This window comes from Bison bison, unplaced genomic scaffold (genome assembly GCF_000754665.1).
Source record: "Bison bison bison isolate TAMUID 2011002044 unplaced genomic scaffold, Bison_UMD1.0 scf7180017864337, whole genome shotgun sequence".
Taxonomy (NCBI): Eukaryota; Metazoa; Chordata; class Mammalia; order Artiodactyla; family Bovidae; genus Bison; species Bison bison.
Window position 1 is genome coordinate 359,168 of NW_011494909.1, and position 26,666 is coordinate 385,833.

At 45.2% G+C, this 26,666-nt stretch overlaps 1 protein-coding gene across 2 annotated transcripts in view; it reads right to left on the reverse strand.

Moving 5' to 3' along the window:
• The window catches only part of CAMK1D (calcium/calmodulin-dependent protein kinase ID), a 236,986-nt gene that overhangs the window by 28,274 nt on the left and 182,046 nt on the right, over nt 1-26,666 (reverse strand). For both annotated transcript variants that reach the window (XM_010854088.1, XM_010854089.1), the window contains exon 6: nt 9,048-9,123. In XM_010854088.1, the coding sequence (XP_010852390.1) occupies nt 9,048-9,123 (76 nt within the window). The remainder of the gene's footprint in view (nt 1-9,047; nt 9,124-26,666) is intronic.

Sequence of the window (26,666 nt, forward strand, 5' to 3'; positions counted from 1 at the left end):
GAAGCGCACCTCCCCCGCCCCACCACCTGGGCCTTTGCAGAGACAAAGGCACAGATGGGGTGAACTTCACCTTCCCCAAAGTCACTGGCAGGAAATTGCTCCCATCACTGTGGAAAATGGAGCATTTCTTGACCTCAGTGGTACTGTTTTTAAAATTTCCTCCATCACCCTGTGCATATCCCTGCACCCACTTCTTGAAACCAGAGAGTATTTTATGCTTGGTTCTTTCCTAAGGGTTAGAGGTGAACCAACTGTCAACAGACCACTAACAGTCCTTCTCCCCAAGCAGCGGAGAGAGGGTCATGAGCCCATGAATGAAGCTGAAATATGGTCAAGCAGGACTCGTAAACAAACAGCACTTAGGCACCCACAAGGTCCACTCAGTATAGACCAGGGTGGGTGGCGAGGATTGGGCATCTTTCTGAGACTCCTCAAAAAGCAGCCACACTGAAATGCAGGAGTAAAATCAGTGAGCCTGGAAATTATAACCAACATCAATGCCTGTTGAAATAAAAACAGTGAGGCTAGAACAACAAAAGAAGAGTGCAGGGTGGTGGCTGGTCTTTAAGGTGGAGGGAGGCAGCAGGTGTAAGAACCGTCTGGACGCGGCCACTCTGACCAGAGATGCTGCAACAGTGGTCCCCCTTTCCAGAAATCACCTTTGGGAGACAGAGGTGACTGGGAGCCCACGAAGGGCTTCATGAAAACACCCAAGGCCATCCAAGTCCACCCAACTCCTCAGCTCTGATCCCTGGTCACTAAGGAAACTCTCTGTTGGAGTCTGCTTTCTCCTGGAACTTGCTAGTCTGATGACATGCATATCTCATTATTTTGCAGGGCATGCATCTCATTATGATTTAATAAATGGACATTCCAGTTGTGGGTTTTTTTTTTGGTTTTGTTTTAATATCTTTAGAGTCTGGCTAGTGTGAATCAATTACCTGAGATCATCTGAGCAAGATGAAGCAACAGATGTAATTTCATTTCTAAATGTCTAAAGCCAAGGTTAAAACTATATACCCATGGTGGCCTCGATGTGGCGATATGTCCCACTCTGCGAGGTTTATGAAAATATGATGACTGCTGCCTGCTGACAATGCCAGTTCATTATTTCTATCAGGGTTAAATGAGAAGAGGAACCATCATAATACCCCAGGCTTGGATGTTTCACTGGGGCTCAATAATCACATCGTGTTCTCTCCTACTGAAGCGTGGGTTTGTGCTGTCTCTCTGGGACACATGGGTCCATAAAGGGGCAGCTCTCAGTGGTGGAAAGAATGATGAGTTCCTTGGTAAGGAGCATCCTTTGTCTCAGAAAATGGACCTAGTGTGCCAGTTAAGCATTCTTAGTTCCATTCTTACAAAGCTAATTATGCTGTGTACCTTGGTCAATTTATTTCTGTGACTTAGTTTAAAAAACTGAACAATGTAGGAAGGCAGTCAAAAAGTAAGGGTATGCGCATGAGTATTCACCTGGGATTTCCTCTAGGCAGAGAGGTCAGAGGTCACAGCATGGGTAAGCGCCCTCACCACCCACAGCAGATCTGGCAAATCCATCCCTAACCATCCTTTAGCATTGACTGGTTTCCTTTAGCATTGACTGGTTTGATCTCCTTTCTGTCCAAGGGACTCTCAAGTCTTCTCTAGCACCACAATTTTAAAGCAGCAATTCTCTGGTGCTCCACCTTCTTTGTGGCCCAACTCTCACACTTGTACATGACTACTGGAAAAATCCTAGCTTTGAGTATATGGACCTTTGTCAGCAAAGTGGTTTCTCTGCTTTTTCATACACTGTCTAGGTTTGTCATAGCTTTCCTTCCAAGGAGCAAGTGTCTTTTAATTTCATGGCTGCCGGCACTGTATTCAGTGATTTTGGAGCCCAAGGAAAGAAAGTCTGTCACTTCCACTTTTTCCCCCTCTATTTGCCATGAAGAGATGGGATGGGTGCCATGATCTTAGTTTTCTGAATTCTGAATTTCAGGCCAGCTTTTTCACTCTCCTCTTTCACCCTCATCAAGAGCTCTTTAGTTACTTTATGCTTTCTGCCATTAGAGTGGTATCATCTGCCTATCTGAGATTGTTGATATTTCTCCCAGCAATCTTGATTCCAGCTTGTGATTCATCCAGCCCAGCATTTCTCATGATGTACTCTGCATATAAGTTAAGCATGGTGACAACATATAGCCTTGACATACTCCTTTTCCAATTTGGAACCAGTTCATTGTTCCATGTCCAGTTCTAACTGTTGCTTTTTGACCTGCATACAGGTTTATCAGAAGACAGATAAGGTAGTCTGGTATTCCTATCTCTAAGAATTTTCCGGTTTGTTGTGATTCACACAAAGCCTTTAGCATCTTAATGAAACAGAAGTAGATGTTTTTCTGGAATTCTCTTGCTTTTTCTATGATCCAGCAGATGTTGTCAATTTATCTCTGGTTCCTCTGCCTTTCCCAAACCCAGATGTACACCTAGAAGTTCTTAGTTCCCATACTGCTGAAGCCCAGCATGAAGGATTTTGAGCATGTAAAATGAGCATGACTGTACTCAATGTAGTTTGCGCATTCTTTGGCATTGCCTTTCTTTGGTATTGGAATGAAAACTGACCTTTTCCAGTCTTGTGGCCACTGCTGAGTTTTCCAAATTTGCCGACACACCGAGAATAGCACTTTAACAGCATCATCTTTTAGGATTTGAAATAGCTCAGCTGGAATTCCATCACCTCCACTAGCTTTGATTATAGTAATCCTTCCTAAGGCCCACTTGGCCTCACACTCCAGGATGTCCAGCTCTAGATGAGTGACCACACCGTCATGGTTATCTGGGTCATTAAGACCTTTTTTGTTTTTTTAAATAGTTCTTCTGTATATTCTTGCCACCTCTTCTTAATCTCTGCTGCTTCTGTTAGGTCCTTACTGTTTCTGTCCTTTATCGTGCCCATCCTTACATGAAATGTTCCCTTGGTAACTCCAATTTTCTTGAAGAGATCTCCAGTCTTTCCCATTCAGTTGTTTTCTTCTATTTCTTTGTATTGTTCAGAAGGCCTTCTTATCTCTCCTTGCTATACTCTGGAATCTGCATTCAGTTGGGTATCTTTCCCTTTCTCCCTTGCCTTTTACTTCTCTTCTTTCCTCAGCTATTTGTAAAGCTCCTCAGATAACCACTTTGACTTCTTGCATCTCTTTTTCTCATCAGACTAGACACCAACAAATTCATTATGGTGTCCAGCCTACCCATCTTCAATCCTTCCCAGCAGCTTAGGCTACTTGGGCAAAGATTTTTTTTTTTCCAAGTCCTGATCCTCAAAGGAAGATTCCTGGCAGGGAAAGGACCTACCAAAAGGGTTTTTAAAAACGAGTCTCCTTGTTAGGAAAAAAACAATATTTCTCTTGCCAAATAATGGATAACATTAATGACTGTGGAGATCCAAAAGAGAACCGATTTATCAAGGATCTACGCCGACAAAATGAGGAATGTTTGAATGGCATGCGGAGAGGAGAAAATGGGGTGTCTGTCACAGTCACTGTTGCTACAAGCTGATATCTCAGGGCGACAGGCTCATCAAGGGGCAATAACGCTGCTGCAGCCCCCAAATGGCAGAGGCTGACCTCTTTCCCATGCCAGGCGACACGAACGATCAAAGGCTCGGCATGGATTCCCCCGGGGAGCACCGGCTTCTCTGTGTGCTGCCTGTCGGTCATGACCCGCTCAGCAGCCTTCCTCATCAGTCTTCAGATCAAGGATGGGATAGGAAGATCAGGCATGGCGGACCCATGCGGAGTAGCCAGAGTGTGAGTTCCACAAGTTCTCACTTCTGACACTAGTTCAGCCCAGAGCCGACCTTCTAACCGAGAATACCAACCCAGTCAGAGCCTTTCACAGCGTATTTTGCGGTCCTCAAACACGCCTCAGGCGCCCCAGTTCCCGTGTCTGCATCTCTCCCCTGGTTGGGATGCTGTCCTCTGGCTTCTCTGCTTACATAGTCTTTTCCAAACTTCTGGATATCCTTGGGATGATGGTCCCTCCTTCCTGAATACCCTATCCTTCTCAATGGTGGCTTCATCCCAGGAACTATGAGAGCTGGACACCAGCCTTGAGTGTCACTCAGTCTACTTAGGAAACTGCTTGTCCCACCATATACACTGTACTCTGATGAGAGGCATCATGTCTTTGTCATCTTGATTATTTTCAGCACCTCATACAGTGCCTGGAATAGAGAATGTACTGAAGAAATGCCAGTTGTTGACACCGATAATGATGAATTTGAGACCAGTGGTTCTCCAGGCAAGAGCCCTATTATATAGCAATTTATACCTAGGATTTGGCCTTTTACTCATAATAATCTGAGCACTGTGGAAGGTATAAGTGAGATGTCCAAAGTCCATCTGTTCTCTGCTTGAGACTCTCTGAGCTCTGGAAGGTACCAAGGAAGATAAAAACCCAGGCTGCCATTTTGAAGTCTGACACAATCATGAAATCAACCTGAGACCAATCCTTGAAGCAAACATAGTGGTGACCAGGCAACCATCAAGTTTCAGCTTATCAAGTTTATACTTAATATAAAAACAAAGAAATACAGTATTTCTTTGCTTAATGCTCTATGGGAATCCAGCCAAATATTATATTGTATACTGCACTGATAAGGAGTGGGATGTATTAATTCTACTGCTCAGCTCATACCCAGTAAACCTGTCAGTATCTCTATCCCAGATTTCTGAACTCCACACGTAGTCAATGGGTGTCTCAAAGGTGACTCAAGTTCAACATGACCAAAATGAAATTCCTAATCTTGCCTACTCCCTAAATTGTTTCTATATCACTCTCCTAGCATCTGCCCCAAAGTTGGGTTTATCCTTGAAGCATCCCTACCCTTCATCCTTCACATCCACAGTATATCTACCATTTCACCTCCATCCCTGCCCCCAGGGCAGAAGCAATCATCACCACTCATCCAATGTAAGCCTCTGAACTGTCTTTGTTCTGCCCTGTCTAATCCCTTGTTAGAAGAGTAGCCAGAATAATATTCGAATGAACATCACAGTAGTATACAATATAATATTTGGCTGGGTTCACGTAGAGTGCAGAGTGAAAATCAGATCAGGTCACACCTCTGGTCAACTGTTCTTTGACTTTGCACTACAACTTGGGTTAAAATCTAAGTTTTTGGGACTTCCCTGCTGGCCCAGTGGTTAAGACTCTGTACTTCCACTGCAGAAGGCGCAAGTTTGACCCCTGGTTGGGGAACTAAGATACCACATGCCACGTAGTGGGGCCAAAAAAAAAAAAAAAACCATCAGTTTTCTTTCAGGTCTCCCCTTCCCCTGGCTCTTGCTTATATCCTGTCTTGATCCTCTAACCATGTCGGCCTTCTGATATTTTCCTACTTATGTGCCATGGCAGACACAGTGTTACCTACTGCAAATCCATTTCTTGCCTTCTTCCTCACTGAAAGTGAAAGTGAAATCGCTCAGTCGTGTCCGACTCTTTGCAACCCCATGGACTGTAGCCTACCAGGCTCCTCTGTACATGGGATTTTCTAGGCAATAGTACTGGAGTGGATTGCCATTTCCTTCTCCAGGGGATCTTCCCAACCCAGGGATCAAACCTGGGTCTCCTGCCTTGTAGACAGACGCTTTACCGTCTGAGCCACCAGGGAAGCCCCCTCACTAGCAGTTCTTCCTCACTAGCAGAACTCTGATTTCACTCAAGGATACACTGCACTATAATACAAAGGTTTGATATCATTATTGTAAAGTGTGTGCCACGCCTGACCTAAAATGTCCATGTTTCAAGGGGATTCTGCTTTAATATTTTCACTAAGCTGAGGTCAACCAAACCATTTACTGTGGACTAAATTGTGTAACCCAAAGCCATATGTTGAAACCCTACCCCTCAACATGATGGTATTTGGAGATAGTGCCTTTGAGAGATAATTACATTTAGATGAGGTCATTAAGGTGGGGACCTCCTGATGGGATTAGTGCCCTTAGAAGAAGAGATACCAGAGAGCTTTCCCTCCCTCTTGGCAAGAGGAGGAAGACACAGCAAGATGGTAGCCATCTGCACTCCAAGCCAGGAAGAGGGTTCTCACCAAGAACCAAACCAGCTGGCACCTTGACCTTGGACTTCCAGCTTCCAGAACTGTGAGAAATAAATGTCAGTTGGTTATGTCACTCAGTCTGTGGTATTCTGTTAAAGCAGTATGAGCTAAGGCACCAGAGCTTGGTTTTAAACTGCTTATCCCAATAATGCAGTACATACCTCCTCTCAGGTATTCTGACATATGGTACCCCAGTGCCAAGACTTCAGGGAAATAATTATATATAGACACTAATGCAGACCAGAGCAATGGCTCAAGATTCAGAACAGATGTAATGAAGCAAAAAAGCAGAAGGCCAGATAAAGGGTCAGTTTTTCACCTAGACCCATGGAAGATTTCTCTAGATGATACCTGCTTTGGTGCTTTGCAGGAAGAGGACTGGCTTATCGCTCATTTCTCTAAGTCTTTCACAGTCAAGCTGGTCAAGGATAAGAGCTTTAGTTGAGGGTTTAGGGAGCCAGGGAAATAACACAAGGCCATGGCCAGTGTCTGCTCACCCAGGACCCTCCAATACAGTATGCAAAATTGTATGGGTGTGAGTTTATAGGGAGGAGGATCCACAGCTTTCATTAGATTCTCAAAAGGGTCTGGAACCCACCTCCTTCCATAAAAAGGATCACACGACTGCAGAAGATGGCCAACGTGCCTCAGAATTGAAAGCATTCTCTAGGTGCAATGTGTTAGCTTTGTATAATAGCTCAGATGAATCTGGCTTTTACCTAAATTCCATAAGTGGGAGCCCTACACCCAAGTACATCATAACAGATAAAATTCTCCTGTGATAAGGCCAAGAATCTACAAGAGCTGTCAGCTAAATCCTCATTAAATTGCAAAAGTTGCCAGTTGAAAGGATGCTGTATAAAGACTATTTGCTTCCCAGATAATGAGACAAAACCAGCACAGGGGGGTGTTTCCAGTCTTTCTCCCATCACAGTCTCTCTTAGCCTCTTGGCTGTGGTGGGCTTTGTCCCCTCCTTGAGGATGTTAAGGAGAAGAGATTCATCTGCTATTAGTTAGGGACTCACTGACCTAAACCTACCCTGAAAGTATGTTCCATAATAAGTGTTTGAAAGTATCACTACAAAAAGAAATTTTAACTTAAAAATAACTTTACAGTGAACTTAAGCAAATCAACACATAACTATAAAAAGGAGGAGAAGGGGACGACAGAGGATGAGATGGTTGGATGGCATCACCAACTCAATGGACATGGGTTTGCATGGACTCCTGGAGTTGGTGATGGACAGGGAGGCCTGGTGTGCTGTGGTTCATGGGGTCACAAAGAGTCGGACACGACTGAGTGACTGAACCGAACTGAAAATAAGTGCAACAGGCCTATGACCATGGTGTTTCCTGGGTCGTAGAGATAAGGCACCTGAGAAGAAATGAGCGATTCCAAGGCTAAATTTTGGTTTCCATCACATTTTTCTTACTGTGATTTCTTGTTTTAACATACATGTATTTGGTCTTCGTTGCAGCACCTGGGCTCTCTGCTGCAGCACACAGGCGCTCTAGTTTTGGCTGTAGGCTTGGTTGTTCATGGCACGTGGGATCTTAGTTCCATGACCAGGGATTGAACCTGTGTCTCCTGCATTGCAGGGCAGATTCTTAACCACTGGACCACCAGGGAAGTCCCTCTTACTGTGATTTCTGTTGGATTTGCCCTAATATTTTCATATTGCATCGTCAAGCCAAGGTGGTACATGAAAAGATGCTCAACATCACAAGCTGTAAGGGAAATGCAAATCAAGCCCAGAATGAGATACGACTTCATCTTTCCACCTACTAGGAAGGCTGTTGTCAAAAAATGGAAAAAAATTGATGGCAAGGATATAGAGAAATGGGACACTTGTGCATCCCTGTTGGGCATGTAAAATGTTGGTGTTGCTTTAGAAAACAGTATGACAGCTCCTCCAGTAGTTAAACACAGAATTACCACATGACTCAGCAATCTGAGAATACACTCAAAAGCATCAAGAGCAGGACGCAAACAGGTATTAGCGCACCTGCATTCATAACAGCATTACTCACAATAGCCAAAAGGTGGAAGCAACCCAAGTGTCCACCGATGGATGAATGGATAAACAAAAATGTAGTATATACACACAATGGAATATAATTCAGCCTCGAAAAAGAATGAAGTTCTGACACACACTACAACATGGATAAACCCTGAAGACATTATGCTAAGTAAAAAAAAAGAGAGAGACAAAGAAGGACAAACATTTATGATCCCCTTTCCATGAGATACCTAGAGAAGCCACATTCATAGAACCAGAAAGCAGAGTGGTGTTGCCAGGGGCTGGGGGAAATGAATGGGAGTTAATGTTTAGTGAGTTTCTGTTTGGGAAGATGAAAAAGCTCTGGAGACAGATAGTGGTGATGGTGGTACCATACTGGGAATGTACTTGATGCCACTGAATTGTACTCTTCAGTTCAGTTCAGTCACACAGTCATGTCTGACTCTTTGCGACCCCATGGACAGCCGTACGCCAGGCCTCCCTGTCCATCACCAACTCCTAGAGTTTACCCAAACTCATGTCCATTGAGTCAGTGATGCCATCCAACCATCTCATCCTCTGTCATCCCCTTCTCCTGCCTTCAATCTTTCCCAGCATCAGGGTTTTCTCCAATGAGTCAGCTCTTCTTTCAAGTGGCCAAAGTATTGGAGCTTCAGCTTCAACATCAGTCCTTCCAGTGAACACCCAGGACTGATTTCCTTTAGGATGGACTGGTTGGATCTCCTTGCAGTCCTGGGGACTCTCAAGAGTCTTCTCCACCACCACAGTTCAAAAGCATCAATTCTTTAGCACTCAGCTTTCTTTACAGTCCAACTCTAACACTTAGAAATGGTTAAAATGGTAAATTTTGTATACAAAATAAAATATATATTTTGTTACAATTCCATTTAAAAAGAAAAAAAGAAGCCGAGATGGCAAGTCATACTTACAAGATGTAGGCGATCACCCCGATGGACCAGCAGTCGACGGCTTTGCTGTAGGGCTTCTGGGCGAGGACTTCAGGAGCTGAGACAACAAAGGAGAGACACAGCCTGACAATTTAAACGACAAGAACATAAGGTGGTCTGTGGGCGCCTTTTCGCTTTTTTGGTCTGCTACTTGGGCTGAACTTTTGATGATTCTAGAAACTGAGAAGAAACATGCAATCTGATGTATTTGTTGACTTTTGTAACTGGACAAAAGGGGAGCGTTCACATATGTGTATAACTGGAGGTTGTAAATCAATCAACACACACTGCACAGGAGATATTTTATGTCAGTGCTGTTCTAAAGCTCAGACCAGACAGAGAGGAGGGAATACCCAGTCTGGGGCCCGGGGTGTGACTTCACCTCAAATCAATTCAAGGAAGCATTTCTGGCCCCTGCGTAGGGTCTTTCTAGGTGCTGTGGGGACGGGCAGGTGAAGCCCCCTCCTCCTGCCTTCATGGAGCTTATAGTCAAGATTAGATTTAGAACAAGTCTCCGGGGCCCTGCCTCAAGTCTGCCCCTAGTTCCTTCTCTAAGGTTTTGATGGGTTATCTGTCACTTGTGCCATTTTATTTTCTCATCTGTGAAACAGGAAAAATGCTACTTAATCTCATTTCCTGGTTCTAACACGCTATTCATCAAGACTCGCCCGTCCAGGGCCTTGGTTTATTTTGTATTATTTCCTGTTCCTGGCCTGTGGCTACTGCCCAACATTGAACAACCCACCAGGTGTCTGGCACTCAGCACAGTCTGCCGTATGTATTTGTGCAAAGAGTAAACAAACATAGAAAAGGAAGCAAACCATCTTCACAAGTAAAACCTCCTTTTTATGCAAACACATCTGGTTGAAGTGTCTAGGATAGACTCTGCAGAAAATTTAAGAACGTAGAGAAATAGAAATAGCTCCAGGTTACACGGTACTTGTCACAGGCTGAGCTGTGTTCTGTGGGCTGGGGATGCATTAACTCCCTACAACTGCATTGGTGGGGAAGAGCTTAGTTACCATCCTGCTTCCCAAGTTACAGGTAGGGGTGCATGGGGCCTCAGAGAGCAGGGCACTTTTCCACAGCATCCAGCTACCAAGAGGCTTCTACACCAACTTAAAAGTTAAAGTGTTTAGTCGCTCAGTCATGGCCGACTCTTTGCGAGCCTATGGACTGTAGCCCACCAGGCTCCTCTGTCCATGAAAGTCTCCAGGCAAGAATACTGGAGTGGGTTGCCATACTTGGTTTCACTTGAATTAAGCGCCTGGGTCTCATCCTGTTCATTCGTAAACGTTCTCTACTGTCCTTCCAACAACTCTGCACCTCAACAGTAAGGAAAATGAGCCTCGGACATGTGCCTTCTCTATTTTAACTAATTAACTAACTTTGGCTGTGCTAGGCTTTCGTTGCTGCTCAGGCTTTTCTCTAGTTGCGGGGAGCAGGGGCTACTCTCTAGTTATGGTGCAAGGGCTTCTCGTCGCGGTCGCTTCTCTTGTTATGGAGAACGGGCTCTAGAGTGTGTGGGCTCAGTAGTTGTGGCACATGGGCTTAGCTGCTCTGTGGCACGTGGGATCCTCCCAGACCAGGGATCAAACCTGGGTCTCCTGCACTGGTAGGCAGATTCTTGAGGACTGAGTCACCAGGAAAGCCCTGAGATGTGCCTTTTCTGACAACACCCAGGAGATATGGCTCAGGAGATACTGAACACAATTCAATCTCATCCTGTTCCTGCTCTTTCCACTGGAACCTACTGACTATGAAGATGAGCATTGCTTCAGTCTGGAGAAAAGCCCTTTTGCAGAAAAACAAACAGGGAAGTCCTCTTACCCCGTTGCAGATACCTTCCTGAGCAAGAGGGAAAGACACAAACTCCTGTGGATGTTTCTGCTTATGATGGTAAGAAATACAGTCCACGGATAACTCCCAAATCTAATTTTAGGTTTCAGCCCCAATTCCTCCGATCACTTAAAAAAAATTTTTTTTTTAACAAGAGCAAAATAAACACATTTCTACATCTTTGTTATATTCACCTTCAACTACAAAGCTAGGGAACCCACAACCTGGAGAAGTGGCCCTTGGATAACTGGGAGCTGGCTACAGCCATTGTTCCTTTTCTCCAGAACTGCTCAGAGTCTGTTTCTCAGATGCTTCTATTACAGCAATGGATGAAAGGGAGCCATTTCCCACAGCAAACTAATTTAGGAGGTAGGCGGTCTTAGAGCTGATGTTCTAGTCTGAGTGGCCACAAGGGCACAGGTGGTGGGAGGGGGCTGTTTCTGCAAGGAGCTTATTTTTGAGCCTCCAGGGCCATCCTCGTGGCCTGATGGAAAGTTCAAAAGAAGCAGAAAAGGCTCACAGAGCAACGTCTGATTCAGGTCCACGCATGCATACTAAGTCGCTTCAGTCACGTCCAACTCTTTGTGACCTTACAGACCACAGCCCACCAGGCTCCTCTGTCCATGGGGTTCTCCAGGGAAGAATAATGGAATGGGTTGCCATGCCCTCCTCCAGGGGATCTTCCCGACCCAGGGATCAAACCTGTCTCTCTCATGTCTCCTGCCTTGGCAGGTGGGTTCTTTGCCACTAGCACCACCTGGGAAGGCCCTGATCCAGCTCCACCTCCCCGCAAAGCTGACAGCAGATGTCAGGAGCACCAAGCAGGTGGGGAGAAGCCCCAGCTTCCGTGTCACGTGGTCTGTCAGGCTCTTTAGGGGCACGATAGTGGTGCCTAAACACTCCATGATACCAAAGGATGAGACCCAGCCCCAGCAAAGCACGCTGGACTCCTAGGAAGAGCTAATCCTCTGTGTTCTCCTCTTGAGCACTCCATTCTCACAGTCTTCCAGTTCTGTGAATGTGGGAGGAAGAATTCTTTAAAAAAAAAAAAAAAATCCTCCTCCTCAACATCATCTGTTAGAAAACAGAAAGTACTGGCCACCATCCACTGTTCAGCAAACAAGGGAATAAAGAACACGGTTTCCCTTTTGAAATCCACATGCCTGGGGACACCTGCCCATCAAGCCCTTGGCCTGCAGTCTGGCAAATTTCGAGACTTGAAAAGCAAGTGGCTGAATTATATGCAACTTGGGCCATGGATGTTTAGATTCCTGAAACCACAGATGACACCTAATTTTTAAAAATATGAGATTTCTGTTTAAATAATACACTTTTAACATCAAGTAAGGCTTTTTTATTAAAAGACCTGATATAGAACAACTGCAAGGATGTTAGGGCAAAGTTCTAAATGATGGGTATCCACACTGGGGGTGGAACTCTATGTACCTGTACCAAACATGTCTTGTTCTCTTTGACATTGTGTCTTATCTGGGTTATAGCAACTGCAGTAAAACATAAATACTTTTCAATCAACTGACACCAGAACCATTTGCCCTCTGGTGAAGTTCTTCATTGCACTTGAACCAAATCCAGGGGGTGAAGCCAGATATCATGCAATGTCATGATAAAAAAGACAAAGCAAACTGATTTGGAATTAAAATTCTCACCAACTTAATATATTCTTACAGTTGCATGATGGTGCACACGTGAATCGCTTAAATTCTGTTTTCCCTTGAGAACCAAATTCTGTTTTCCTGGAACCAAATGTTCTTCCGGACATGGTTTGAACAAGCCCACCTAGCTTTAAATGGCTAACGTTTCACCTCATAGTAATTCTTGGAAAAAATTAACTCTCAGGCAATATTCAAAACCTTCTGGACAAACAGACATGGTGATCAAACCATGGTGAACCCCTGAGGTCATGGGGTGATATTTTTTCTCCTAGTCTCCATCTGTGTTCTGCACTTGGCTCCATTGTTCTGTCAATGGGTTTCACTCCTCTGGTTTTTGGTCCTCCTACCATTTCCCCTCCTACCACTGTGGCTCAGAGAGTAAAGAATCTGCCTGAAATGCAGCAGACCCAGGTTCAATCCCTGGGTCGGGAAGATCCCCTGGAGAAGGGAATGGCAACCCACTCCAGTGCTCTTGCTTAAAGAATTCCATGGACAGAGGAGCCTGGTGGGCTATATAGTCCATGGGGTCTCAAAGAGTCGGACATGACTGAATGACTACACTCCTACCACTCCCCTGGTCCCTTTCAAATATAGTGCTGGCAGAATCCCTTTTCTCTGATCTTTTTTTTTCCTCTGATCTTTTGAAATACCAGTTTTCATTCTGAGAATCAACCAAACTCCCTCATGTTATGTTATCAATCTTATACCACTGGCGAGAATTCACTGTAATTCTAAAAAGTCACAGCATCCAACTTACAAACTTTCAAACAACAATTGAGGGCGATGGCATGAAACACTGTCCACCTGGAGCGTCAGGAAGTGATGAGGGTTCTCTGTGCCACCACCATCCCATCTCACCCCCAGCACCCGCAGGAGCTGCCGATTAAGAACTTTTTCATCAAGCAGAAATAATTTTCTCTCCTAATTGTACCCAGCATGATTCACGTGTTGTGGCAGGTTGGCAATGACTCTAGCCACCCCCACACCTTCTAACTGAGGGTGGCTTTGAATTGAAATAACTTAACTGGAGCTACTGACAAAGGGAGCAGTCATGGAGAGGCACTGCAGCTTGTCTGCAGTGCCATCAGCCCCCAGGCAGAGCAGGAAAGGGCTTGATTTTGAGGCACAGACACAGCAGAAGAGGAAAACTCAAGTGGAGAGAATTCCCTGCAAGTCCAATGGTTAGGACTCCACGCTCCTAATACAGTGGGCTCCATCCCTGGTCAGGGAACTAAGATTTTGCATGCCACATGGTGTAGACAAAAACAAACCAAAAAACTAATGTTTTTGGTTTTTTTTTGTGTAAAGATTCAAGTTTGGAGGGCACACGTGTTCCTTCAGTGCATTTTAAGACCCGGACCTTGGGGCAGTCAGTGGTCATCAGTGGCAGTAGAGGTGTCCACCCACCCAAAGTGTTGAAGGGACAGATCCAAGACAGGTGGCAGGTCCAACCTCCTGACTGCATCTTAGGCTTGGCTGAAGTCAGCCTTTTCGAGGTGGAGAGAGTAGGGGTGGGGTGTCGGCAGCCCCACCTGGGTGACTTGGGTTGAACCTGACAGTTGGGTTCCCAGGTCCATTCATCACAGACCTGTCATCCACTAGCCTCCAGCAGGCTCCTATGGTACCTCATCCATCCCTTTACTGCTGTGTGAATCACACTGTCAGCACCAGACTTCGTGCTGCTGGAGGCCATCTCTAGACTGTATTTTCAGGCATTAGCACATACTGATTGTTCATCAAATGGTGATACAACTGAATCCAACCCACTCAATACACACATGCCATTATTTCTACAAGAAAATGTTTCCCAGGACTTCCCTGGTGGTACAGTGGATAAGAATCCACCTGCCGATGCAGGGGACATGGGTTAGATTCCTGGTCCAGGAAGGTTCCATGTGCTGAGGAGCAACTAAACCTGTGCACAACAAGGAGAGAAGCCATTGCAATGAGAAGCCTGAGCACCGCAACTAAGAAAGCCTGTGAGCAGCAACAAAGACCTAATACAACCAAAAAAAGACAATTCCAGAGAGATGATTGACAAATAAACTTTGCTGCCTCAAATATTTTCAGTGTGTAGCCATATGAACCATAAAAAGAAAAAAGGAAAGAAAACATAAAACATAAAAAGAAAACAAATTTTGGATTGCAAGCCACTGTCTCTTGGGAAGTCCCTATATTTCGTACATTGTTGTTCAGTTGCTAAGCTGAGTCTGACCCTTTGTGACTCCATGGACTGCAGCACAGCAGGCTTCCCTGTCCTTCACCCCCATCTCCTGCAGTTTTCTCAAATTCATGTCCATTGAGTCAGTGATGCCATCCAACCATCTCATCCTCTGTCGTCCCCTTCTCTTCCTGCCTTCAATCTTTCTCAGCATCAGGGTCTTTTCCAATGAGTCAGCTCTTCACACCATGTGGCCAAAGTATTGGAACTTCAGCTTCAGCCTAAGTCCTTCCAATGAATAGTCAGTGTTGATTTTCTTTAGAATTTACTGGTTTGATCTCCTTGCAAACTAAGGGACTCCCAAGAGTCTTCTTCAGCACCACAGTTCAAAAGCATCAATTCTTCAGCACTCAGCATTGTTTATGGTCCAACTCTCACATTCATACATAACTACTGGAAAAACCATAGCTTTGACCAGAAGATCAATTGCTAAATACCTTTCCTTAAGCAAATTATTTCTGACATGAATTTGGGGGATAAAAGAAGCAGAATTATCCCTAATTCTCTGAAAGTGGGTGTTTGTCATTCATCTTGCTCTCCTTTTAAAAGCTTTTCTTAAAGGGATTTCAGAATTATTAATACTAGTTCTAGGGCTAAACAGTAAAAAAGGTAGTCTAGTAAGTGATCTCTCAGAACCTCCTTCCTGTTAGATCTTGGGGGCTATTAATTCAGATTTGGAGGGGGGTGGTATTCCCAATAGAAACAGTATCCCATCAGCTGAATTTACACCAGTAAGTAGAAGTCATCTCCAGCCTCAGCAGAGCCTCCCACGAGCTCCTGGAAGGATCTGTGGACAGATGTTCCGCCTTCTGAGCCCCAGGCTTACCCCACGCTCTCCAGTGAAACAGTAGGTTCCAAAATGACAATAATTAAATTTACTGTTATGAGACTCACTACCAACCCACTGTGGAAAATTCCACTTGGTGGGAAATGTCTCCTATAAACAGAGCTGTTCTATATTGATTTAGAGCAAGGATTTCTGGTAAAGGGAAGGACTCCAGAGATTTAAAAAAAAAAAAATTCCAGAAACCTTTCATGTTGTTTTTAAAACAATTAAGTTGCCCATTTTCCTTACTGAATCAGAGAGAGAGAAAAAGGCCTAACCAAGTGGAATTGGAAACGCGGACAGTGGCTTGTAGGGGCGGGGGCCACAGTCATCAATCCTCAGGCTCTAATAAAACAGAGGAGGAATTTTCCCTTTTCCTGCATCCAAGGATGTGCTGCAGAGAGAGGGGAGACTGAGAACTCACCGTGTTGCCACGTTCATGTTCAAGGTGATTTGTTTCCTCCATGGGTGTCTGAGGACCACTCCTCTCCATAGGTCAAAGATGTCACTTCTTTGGGAGAAGAGAGGCACTGGCAGGAGGGGTGGCCCAAGGTGGCAGGAGCAGCCCTCAATGATGGAAAAGAAGAGCCAGTGGTCCAGAACCACAGTGGGGGGGCTTCTCCTTATTCAATTGCTTAACAGGTTGCATCCCCCTTCAGGCACTGGCTCTATAGGTGACCGCAGCACAGCTGGCCCCTGCCCCCAGGGCACACCTGTTCTCTGCGTCACTGAGGGTACACACAAGCCTCAGCCACCTTCCTAAGGACGATGATTGTACTCAGACAAGATCATGGCAGGTTTGAGAGGTGGTCTTGATTTTTTAATTTAACTCATTTGAAATCCAGCTCTGAAGATAACTGAACTTACTCTAAAGTGAAAGTGTTAGTTGCTCAGTCCTGTCTGACTCTTTTGTGACCCTATGGACTGCAGCCTGCCAGACTCTTCTGTCCATGGGATTCTCCAGGCAAGAACACTGGAGTGGGTTGCCATTTCCCTTCTCCAGGGGAATCTTCCTGACCTGGGATTGAACCCAGGCCTCCTGCATTGCAGGCAGATTCTTTATTGTCTGAGCCACCAGGGAAGACTTAAAAATATTCAAGGAAAAAAATAAATTACCTCCAATAGTCAAATGAAAAATAAGGTGAAAATAGATAGTGAAAGATACAACCAGTGAAAGAAATTACTGTGGCCAGTGGTGCTGTAAGAATAGGCCTTCACGTTGTACTCTAAGAAAAAAGTAATAGGTGTAGAGATAAGAGTAGGAGAGGTCTGAAGGATGTGGAATGGTTGCCAGGATTTAGGTTCTTGTAACAAAAAATGACTTTAGTTGTCTGGATATAAGAAGTTTTAAATAGCTGGGTACCTAGGCTCTACCATTTACTGCATGTGTGGACATGGGTAAGTCCCTTAACCTTTCTCAGCCTCCATTTTGCTCATCTGTAAAATGGGAACATCAATAGAGGCCAACTTTGAGGACTGTTATGAGGCTTACAGGAAATAAGCAGCACATAACTTATGGGTATAAGTAGTAGTTATTATGTAAGGAAGAGAAGTTGGTAAGATCAAGGGAGCAAAAGGAATGTAGGCTTTATCACTTTCTAGAAGTAAGGCTGGATAGATTCCTGATATCATGTAGTACTTTCCTTTGATTCTAGCTTAACATAATGGAAATGATTCATAAAGGAAGATTTCCACCCTTTTGATGAAAACCCTCAAAAGTCAGGACTGAGCCAGGCTCACAGGAGACTGGAAGGGCCGGTCGGGAGAGCGTGAGTCTTAGAGCTGGCAGGAGCCAGGTGGTCCCTTTGTTCATCTAGTTATGGATCCCTGTGGTCACTTCATCACCAGCACATTTACATCATCCCCTCTTGGTCCAGACACCAGCCCTGACCCGGTAACAGGAGCAGCCTGTCATGGCTGACTGGCGGTGCTGTGAGCATGAGGACCATTTGTCCTGGTATCAGATATCCATGTGCTGGCCAGGGGCTCTGGCTGTGTGTGGCACCTTCATGGCTCTGCGTCTACTGAGGGAAGGACAGACTGAGCTCCTCCCACATTTTCTCCCCCCGCCCCCACCTCCCCTACCTCCAGGCCGGGGTCATCAAGGTTTCTATCTCCATCGCCCTGAGCTCTCCTCATCCTTTAAGCAGTGACAAGGGTGCAAAGCCCAGTTCTAACCAGTTCTTGCTTTCATGGGCCTCAGTTATAATTCTTTTTTAAAGAAGGTTGAAAATTGTTCTGGAAGACTGGTTATAAAAATGCCCATATCCTAATTTTTTCCCCTAAGTTTTCCTTTATTGAAATATAGTTGATTTATAATGTTGTATTAGTTTCCGGTATATGGCAAAATGATTCAGTTATATATATGTGTGTGTGTGTGTGTGTGTGCGCATATAGATATATTATTTTTCATATTCTTTTCCATTATGGTTTCTTACAGGATATTGAATACAGTCCCCTGTGCTATACAGTAGGACCTTGTTGTATATCTATTTTATATATAGTAGCTTGGATCTGATAATCCCAAACTGATAATTAATCCCTCCCCCACAGCTTCCTCCTTGGTAACCATAAGTTTGTTTTCCACATCAGTGAGTCTGTTTTATAAGTAACTTCATTTGTATCACATTTTAGATTCCACACTTAAGTGCTATCATATGATGGTATTTACCTTTGTCTGATTTACTTTACTTAGTATGATAAGCTCTAGGTCCATCCATCCATGCTGTTGCAAATGGCATTATTTCATTCTTTTTATGGCTGAGTAGTATTCCACTGTGTGTGTGTGTATACATATGTATACACACACCACGTCTTCGTTATTTATTCATCTGTGGATGGACATTGAGGTTGCTCCCCTGTCTTGCCATTGTAAATGGGGCTGCTATGAACACTGGGGTGTGCTGCTTAATTCTCTGGAATGTGCTACACTGCTGCCACCTGTGCCACTTCTGAGATAGAGCTGACGGGACCCTGAGAGCAGCAACACCTCTACCTGTCTTTGAATGAGCTTCTGTTTTTTGAAAATGAATTTGAAACATCCAACCTACTACGTAGCCTATGACATCAGCAGACAGGCAGGCAGGCAGACGGGCAACCTGCCAGTCTATGGCTTAGTCTAAGGTTCATCTGTCGCTCCCTGTGGCTGACCTTGCTGAAGTCCCATACATTACATGGCACAATATTTGCATATTATTTACAACATCCTCCTGCAAACTTCAAATCATCTCTAGATGACCTGTAAAACCTTATACAATGTTAAGGCCGTATAAATCATTGCTGATAAGCAGCAAATTCAAGTTTTGCTCTTTTGGAGCTTTTTTGCAATTAAAAAATATTAACGAATGGATAAGAAAGCTGTGGTACATATACACAATGGAGTATTACTCAGCCATTAAAAAGAATACATTTGAATCAGTTCTAATGAGGTGGATGAAACTGGAGCCTATTATACAGAGTGAAGTAAGCCAGAAAGAAAAACACCAATACAGTATACTGACGCATATATATGGAATTTAGAAAGATGGTAACGATAACCCTGTATGCAAGACAGCAAAAGAGACACAGATGTATAGAATAGCCTTTTAGACTCTGTGGGAGAGGGTGAGGGTGGGACGATTTGGGGGAATGGCATTGAAACATGTATAATATCATATAAGAAACGAATCGCCAGTCCAGGTTAGATACAGGATGCTCGGGGCTGGTGCACTGGGATGACCCAGAGGGATGGTACAGGGAGGGAGGTGGGAGGGGGGTTCAGGATGGGGAACACGTGTACACCCATGGCAGATTCATGTTGATGTGTGGCAGAACAATACAATATTGTAAAGTAATTAGCCTCCAATTAAAATAAATAAATTTAAATTAAAAAAAAATTTTTCGATCTGCATTTGGTTGAATCCGAGAATTCGGAATCTGTGGATCCAGACGGCCAACTGTATGTTATGCATGTGTGTCCCAGGACACTTGAACCAAGTCTTCCTGTCCCTGAGGAATCTCCACAGGTGGTGAGAAGGGTCACAGCAACTCTGCTCGTGGATAAATGAATAGAGCTTAAACCAAACTGCAATACAGTTCCAAAGGGTTAGTGACATTTGTGTGTCATCGAGGTGGCAAGAAGGACTTCACTGAAACAGTGGGAGATACAAACCACTATATATAAAACAGGCAACCAACAAAGACCTACTGTGTAGCACAGGGAACTCAGCTCAATATCTTCTAATAACCTATAAGGGGAAAGAATCTGAATAAGAATAGATATTAATACATAGATATAGATGGGCTTCCCTGGTAACACAGCAGTACAGAATTTGCCTGCAATGCAGGAGACCCAGGTTCAATCCCTGGGTCAGGAAGATCTCCTGGAGGAGGGTGTGACAACCTACTCTACTACTCTTGCCTGGAGAATCCCATGGATAGAGGAGCCTATGGCTGCAGTCCATAGGGTCCCACAGAGTCGGAAATGACTGAAGAGACACAGTGAAGCAGCAGCAGCACTGGCAGATACATACGGGCTTTCCCAGGTGGTGCTAGTGGTAAAGAACCTGCCTGCCAGTGCAGAAGACACAAAAGACCCGGGTTAGATCCCTGGGTGGGGAAGATCCCCTGGAGAAGGAAATGGCAACCCATTCCAGTATTCTTCCTGAAGAATCCCATGGACAGAGGAGCCTGGCGGGCTACAGTCCTTGGGGTCGCAAAGAGTCAGGCACTACTGAATTGACTTAGCATGCACGCATACATAGATATGTATAACTGAACCACTTTGCTGCACACCTGAAACTAACACATTGTAAATAAAAATACAGTGGGAGAGAAAGAGGACATTTCTTCCCAGTAGTGACCTGTTCAGAGCCAGTAAATAAAATCCTAAAGATCAAGGAAAATAAGATTCAGGCGTATATATCAGAGGAGAATCCAGCCTCGGAGAGAGCTGCATTACAAAGAGGAGGCGGTACTGAACAAGTTTACTCAGATCTGCTTCCTGCCAGTACAATTTTCAGCAGGAGGAGTATTCAAAAAGAAAAAAAAAAAAACCCTCAGTGAGGGGCTTTACTATGAGCATAATGTTGCTTCACCTAGATTTAGAGTATTGCAATCTGGATTGTTGGCAAACAAAAACACAGCTGAAATACAGAATCCTTCCTTGCTGGTGGTTTGTCTTCAGCCCGAAGTTGCACAAGTCAGGAGGAGCAGAAGGTTCTCGGGACAGCTTGTTCTCATTGTGCTGGTTATAGGTTCCTTAGCTCTCTCTCATCCTCTTTTTGAGTCGTAATTCACTAAAAATGCATCACAGAGGAGCGGCTCACTTGGATTTTCCTAGTCACTTCTTGAATTTTACCACAGGCATGAATTGTCCCCATTAAAGCGCCATCCTGGTTTCCCATTACCAGTCTGACTGGAGCTGGGTTACTATTCAAATGCTCCCGAAGCCAAAATGTGGCTGGTGGGAGTCCGGGAAGGAATGGAAAGGGAGTGGAAAACAGGGAGGGTGGCTGGTATCTGGTGTTTTCAAACGTGGGAGAGACCTGGAACTCAGCGCAACAGAGGAAGAAAAACGTTCTGAGTAAGGCATTTCAGAGCAGTGTGGCATGGATAAGCCCGTAACGTGCTCCCTGCAGGTGGGCCCAAGATTCTGCCTCTGCCCTAAGGGGTTTGTGACCACAGCCAGATGGCTCCTTTGCACTGAAGCCCTCCTCGCTTCTGAAATCTGATGAACTACACTTCTACATGAAGAAGACTGTTACACTCATTTCAATGTTTTGGTCTATAATCATTCAAAGGAAAAAAAAAAAAGAGTAAATTCCAAAACGTGGCAGAGCTTCTTTCCACTCTATCACCGCAAAAATGGTATCAGTTCAGAAACCATGAAATTCCATCCCCAGAATTCAAGTGTTGAGAGAGGAGCTGTGAAGGAATTCCAGAAGGATGGAGACTGCTTCACAGACAGTTTTAAGAGGGATTTAGTGGGGGCGGGGACTCTTCCAGGGCAGGGCTGCGTTCCCTTTGCTTGTGTTCTGCTCATGACCTTTTGCCCTCACCCATATTCACTGTCAAGGGCTAAAAGTCTTGCCCTAAAACTCTCCCCATGTGCGGGCAGGCGGCTGTTCTCTCTGACAAATGGAGTCTGGGTGCAGCGCCCAGTGTAATGAAACAGTTGCTGTTGGTTGTCACTGAGCAGCTGCTGAGAGAGAAGGAAAGAGGAAGTTTTTATCTGGACCTTCCACTCAGTCACCTGTGTGACAATTTATCAGTTACAGAAAATCCTGTTTCAATGCTAAGGGTCTGAGAGGGTGAGAACAATGATGTAATGCTCAGAGACGTGTGCTAAAATTTAAGTGGACAACAAGTAAAGCCCCAGCTCTCTGGGAGAGAATGACCACACAGAAGAGTGAAGATGAAAGCAGCAGGAACAGACGATCCATGAGGAAAGATAAAAGGAACCGAGTGGCCCAGCTTGCTTAAGAGATGGGTGACGTCAACTTAATTGAGTTTTTTTTCTTGTGTGTTCTGAATGAAGATGGGGGAAAAAAAGACGGTCAAATTTCCTTGACACACACATATTTATACACTTAAAGGATACTAAGTCAGATGTCTGTAGAAATAACAGGATAGTAGAACCAGAAAAAAAGTCACAGAGGTCAATCTGTAAGCATCTTTTGATAGGAAAAAGCTCCTAGTAGGAAAGTTCCCTGCAGGTGGCCCTTCTGTCTCACCTTACCAGTAACCTTAAACCAGGCGCCCCCATGCTGTATTCATCTCCAGCCCTGGCACACCTTACTAATCTTTTGTTCATACAATCCTTTGCCTACCTTGTTGGTTCTTTCACAAATCAAAGAAGCAGAAATGAAGAATAAGGAACTGACAGAGGACCAGATCTCTTCCCTAGCTTCTCTTCAGTTTGCAAACAACTGTGTGAACAAGATAACATCTGAAGAAAGGCCAGAAGGAGTGGACCAGCCAGCACCCAAGTGCGTATGCAGTGGGGGAGGGCGATGACTGGCCCCTGCCTCAGTGAGTCACGAGATGACTTCCCTGTTTCCCTTAAAAGCTTTCATGGCAGAGCAGGATCTTGGGAGGTGGTTTTGTGGGGACACTAAGTCCACCATCTCCCCAGATTGCTGGTGTTCTGATTAGAGGTACCTTTCCTTTCTATCAACAATGAGTATCGTTTTTGTAAGTGGAGAGCAGTGGGACCTGATTTGATAATCAGTTCAGCAGGCTTATTTTACAAACAAGAAACTGAGAACCCAAGGGATGGCTCAGGCCTTCCTTGGAGAAGGCAATGGCACCCCACTCCAGTCCTCTTGCCTGGAAAATCCCATGGATGGAGGAGCCTGGTGGGCTGCAGTCTATGGGGTCGCTAAGAGTCAGACACGACTGAGCAACTTCACTTTCACTTTTCACTCCCATGCATTGGAGAAGGAAATGGCAACCCACTTTAGTGTTCTTGCCTGGAGAATCCCAGGGACGGGGGAGCCTGGTAGGCTGCTGTCTCTGGGGTCACACACAGTCAGACACGACTTAAGTGACTTAGCAGCAGCAGGCCTTCCTTACAAGTAAGCAGTGGCAGAGACAGAATCTCACATTCAAGACCCCCTGTTGTGATGGCCACCAGCTACAGGCTGGGCAGCTTTGAGAGCAGGTCTTCATCCCAGCATGAAACCCTAGTTCCTGGAATCCCCAGTTTCCAAGATCTCATCCAAACCCCAAGCTCCTTATCAAGTTTTCACAATGCAATGATCTCATGAATTAAAAAAATTTCTCTAACAGTGAAAAAATATGCCAAGAATGCTGACCAACTGTTCTCCATTTCCATTTAGAGGGGAACACACGAAACTTGTCTAAACGATTTCAGACACGTTAAGCCAGGGATAGACCAAAGCCTTCAGCAACGTCTCTGCAGGCAACTAAGTTACGAGAAGAGACTGGAATGCCTCCTTCTTCACAGTTTAAGTAACGTCACAGTAAGGCACCTTCTGAAGGACCAAGATATAGTTCTGCTTATAAACACAATGACAGCTCAGACAGAAAGGCTTCTCTCCTTATTTCTGAGGAACATCCAATAATGAAAAAGTGGTTCCTGGCATGTATTCCAAATGGAAGACTGCAAAGTGAGGGATCATCACTCAAACAGCTCGATGGAAAAAGAAAGTCTCATGGAGCTCAAAGGCAAACATCAGAGAGCGCTACCGAGCACCACCCCTGCCTGCTTGCCCTTTTGAAAACGAAGCTTGCAATGTCTGAAAAAGAAAGACTGTTCTCTCGAAGAATCAGTAAGAGCACAGGCTTGCCCTCTGGTGAGGCACTTCGTCACTTAATTCAGAGACAAAGGTTCAAAGTTTTTTTAAAAGAACTTAATTTTCCAATAGAATTTTCCCCATAGAATCTGAGAAATCACACCAGTGTGCAAATAGCAATTATCTAGAAGTCAAACATAGGCTTTTCCCTACTAAACAGAGGTACATTTGTCATCTCTAGTCTCTTATCAATTACATGACTAATATGAATGCTTTCCGTGACTTATTGTTTCTGTTTAGTGATTCAGGAGAGCTCGTTGGTATTTTAATTGATGCAGCAGAGCAAGTCGCATAAGCAACGTTACAAACTTTTCAGCTCTGATTTTATGTCTTACTGGCGGTGCCAAGGGGATTGTTACATTTGGCTCAATTAAATGGATTCCAAATCCAGGTCAGCACCATACTGACGGTCACCTTGTTACCCTGAGGATCTGATCGCCACCAGACAGCCTGATGTTTCTCCTAAATTCTCTCCAAGGACTTATTAATGCAGGTCCGCCCTCCAAGCCAAGTCAGTCTGCTCATCCCCCAGACCGTGTACCTGAAGTCATTCACAACCCTGGACCTTTGTTCTCCTGCTTGCCTGCATCCATCACTCCCTTCATCTTGGCCCAGCTTCTACCCTGCCTTCAAATCCTGCCTCCTCTATGAGTCTCCTCCCTTGTGGTTCTAGCCCTCGCCCAGCCCCCTCTCACCCATACTATGAGGTTGCTTCTGAAATGTCAGTTACTAGATACTGCAAACATGATCCCTTATATGGGTCCATGTTTCCCACTGGCCATCATGTACTGGAGCAGCCCCAGGTGTCTACAGAGCCCCAGGGGCTGCCTGCAGTAGGAATGCAATACACCAGAACACCAATATGGAGATGCCCGCAATCCTGTCACCAGTGACCTGACACCCAGCCCAGGCCCAGGTTCCTTATACAGGCTGTGTAAGGACCTCATGGCTTCCCTGGTAACTCAGCAGTAAAGAATCTGCCTGCCAATGCAGGAGACTCGGGTTCCATCTCTGGGTCAGGAAGATCCTCTGGAGGAGGAAAGGGCTACCCACTCCACTATTCTTGCCTGGAAAATCCCATGGACAGAGGAGCCTGGCAGGGTCCATGGAGTTGCAAAGGGTCAGACTCGACTTAGTGACTGAACAACAACAACAAGGACCCTTCGCAGCTGCTAAGGGTCAAGAGTGAAGTTCAAAGGGCTCAGATTCCTTCGCTTTCTCCCAAGGTACCATGTGTACTAGGATATGTGAGCTAAACAGCCATTTTCCCAATATTATATCATTATTAGAGAACTCATTTAAATTGAAGTAATGACGTTGGTAAAACTATTCAGTTGCAGATTCATTTAGGTGATAACTGACACAACAACAGAACAACCGTGCCTGCCGACTGAAACCAGCACGACTGGGAAGGATTCTGCACTAAAGCTGACAGCCGGCCTCTGCTCCTGGCTCGGGCCTGGGGGCGTTAAGGACCCCCAGGATGGGCAGCAGGAGAACGGTACTCTCTTCCTTCTCTCCCAGAAATGCCCACTGGGCCTGCCCTATTCAAATCAAAAACAGTTGGGGCAAAAAGGAGGCCGATACAGGGCACTTCGTCCTTCCTGAAGCACTGTCCAAATGCCACGCTCCCCCACTTCTCTTCCCACTTCAGCTCTGTCCCTTCTCTGTCTCTCCAAGTCCCCAGGACTCAACCCCAGGACCATTCCCTCCTCCTTCTACACCTGCTCGCCGCCCCCTCCCCCCCGAGCCCCCCCGCCCCTCCCTGCTACACCCGCCCCTTGCGGATTCCATTCAGGTTCATAGCTTTAAAATGCATCAGAGGGAACTTCCCTGGTGATCTAGTGGTTAGGACTCCCAAGCTTTCACTGCAGGGGGTGCTGGTTCAATCCCTGGCTGGGGAATTAAGATCCCACAAGAGGTGCAGCACAACCAACCCCCCACAAAACAAACAATAAAACACATCAGAAGCTGTCAGTTCCCAACTAACGTCCATCCTCACTACTTATGGATTCCGTATCTGAATTTGCCTACTTGCTAAAACCCATCTGCAGCCCCCAGATCAATACTTGGGATGCTTTTATGTCCATCTGTAGACCTGCCCAGAGTGGCCAGAACCTGGAGTTGCCCGCAGTGCTCGCTCCCAGCCGGGGCACACGTGGCAGTGCTCTGTCCTCTTGTTTCATCTCTCACACTGTCAGCAGCCTGGTTTTCATGGTCCACTCACTGCCACATTTTCCCACATTTTTGTGCCTTTCGTTGACTTTGCTATTAAAAACAGCCCTCACGAGTCAGGGCCAAGGTGCTGTCCAGGGCTCCCAAGCCCGAGAAGGCTGGGTGTGCCTTAGAGAGAAAGCGTGTATTCAATAAACTTCATTTAGGCAGGAGTTACAGTGCTGTTGGCCTGAATTCAACGTTAGTGAATCAATAATAATATTAAATAAAGTGTCACTGAACAGAGATACAGGGACTTCCCTGGTGGCTCAGATGGTAAAGAATCTGCCTGCCATGTGGGAGACCAAGGTTCGATCCCTGGGTCGGGAAGATCCCTTGGAGTTTATCACAAGGGATAAACTGTCTACCACAGTTTACCACAGCATCTGTTTATCACGAACAAACAGATAAAAATCACAAATACACAACTAACCGCAGTTCTGTACCTACACTGTTAGCCACATTTAGCGTTATTCTGAGGGAGCCAAACTGACCTTACATACAAGTGCCTTTCTCCCACAAAACTGAATG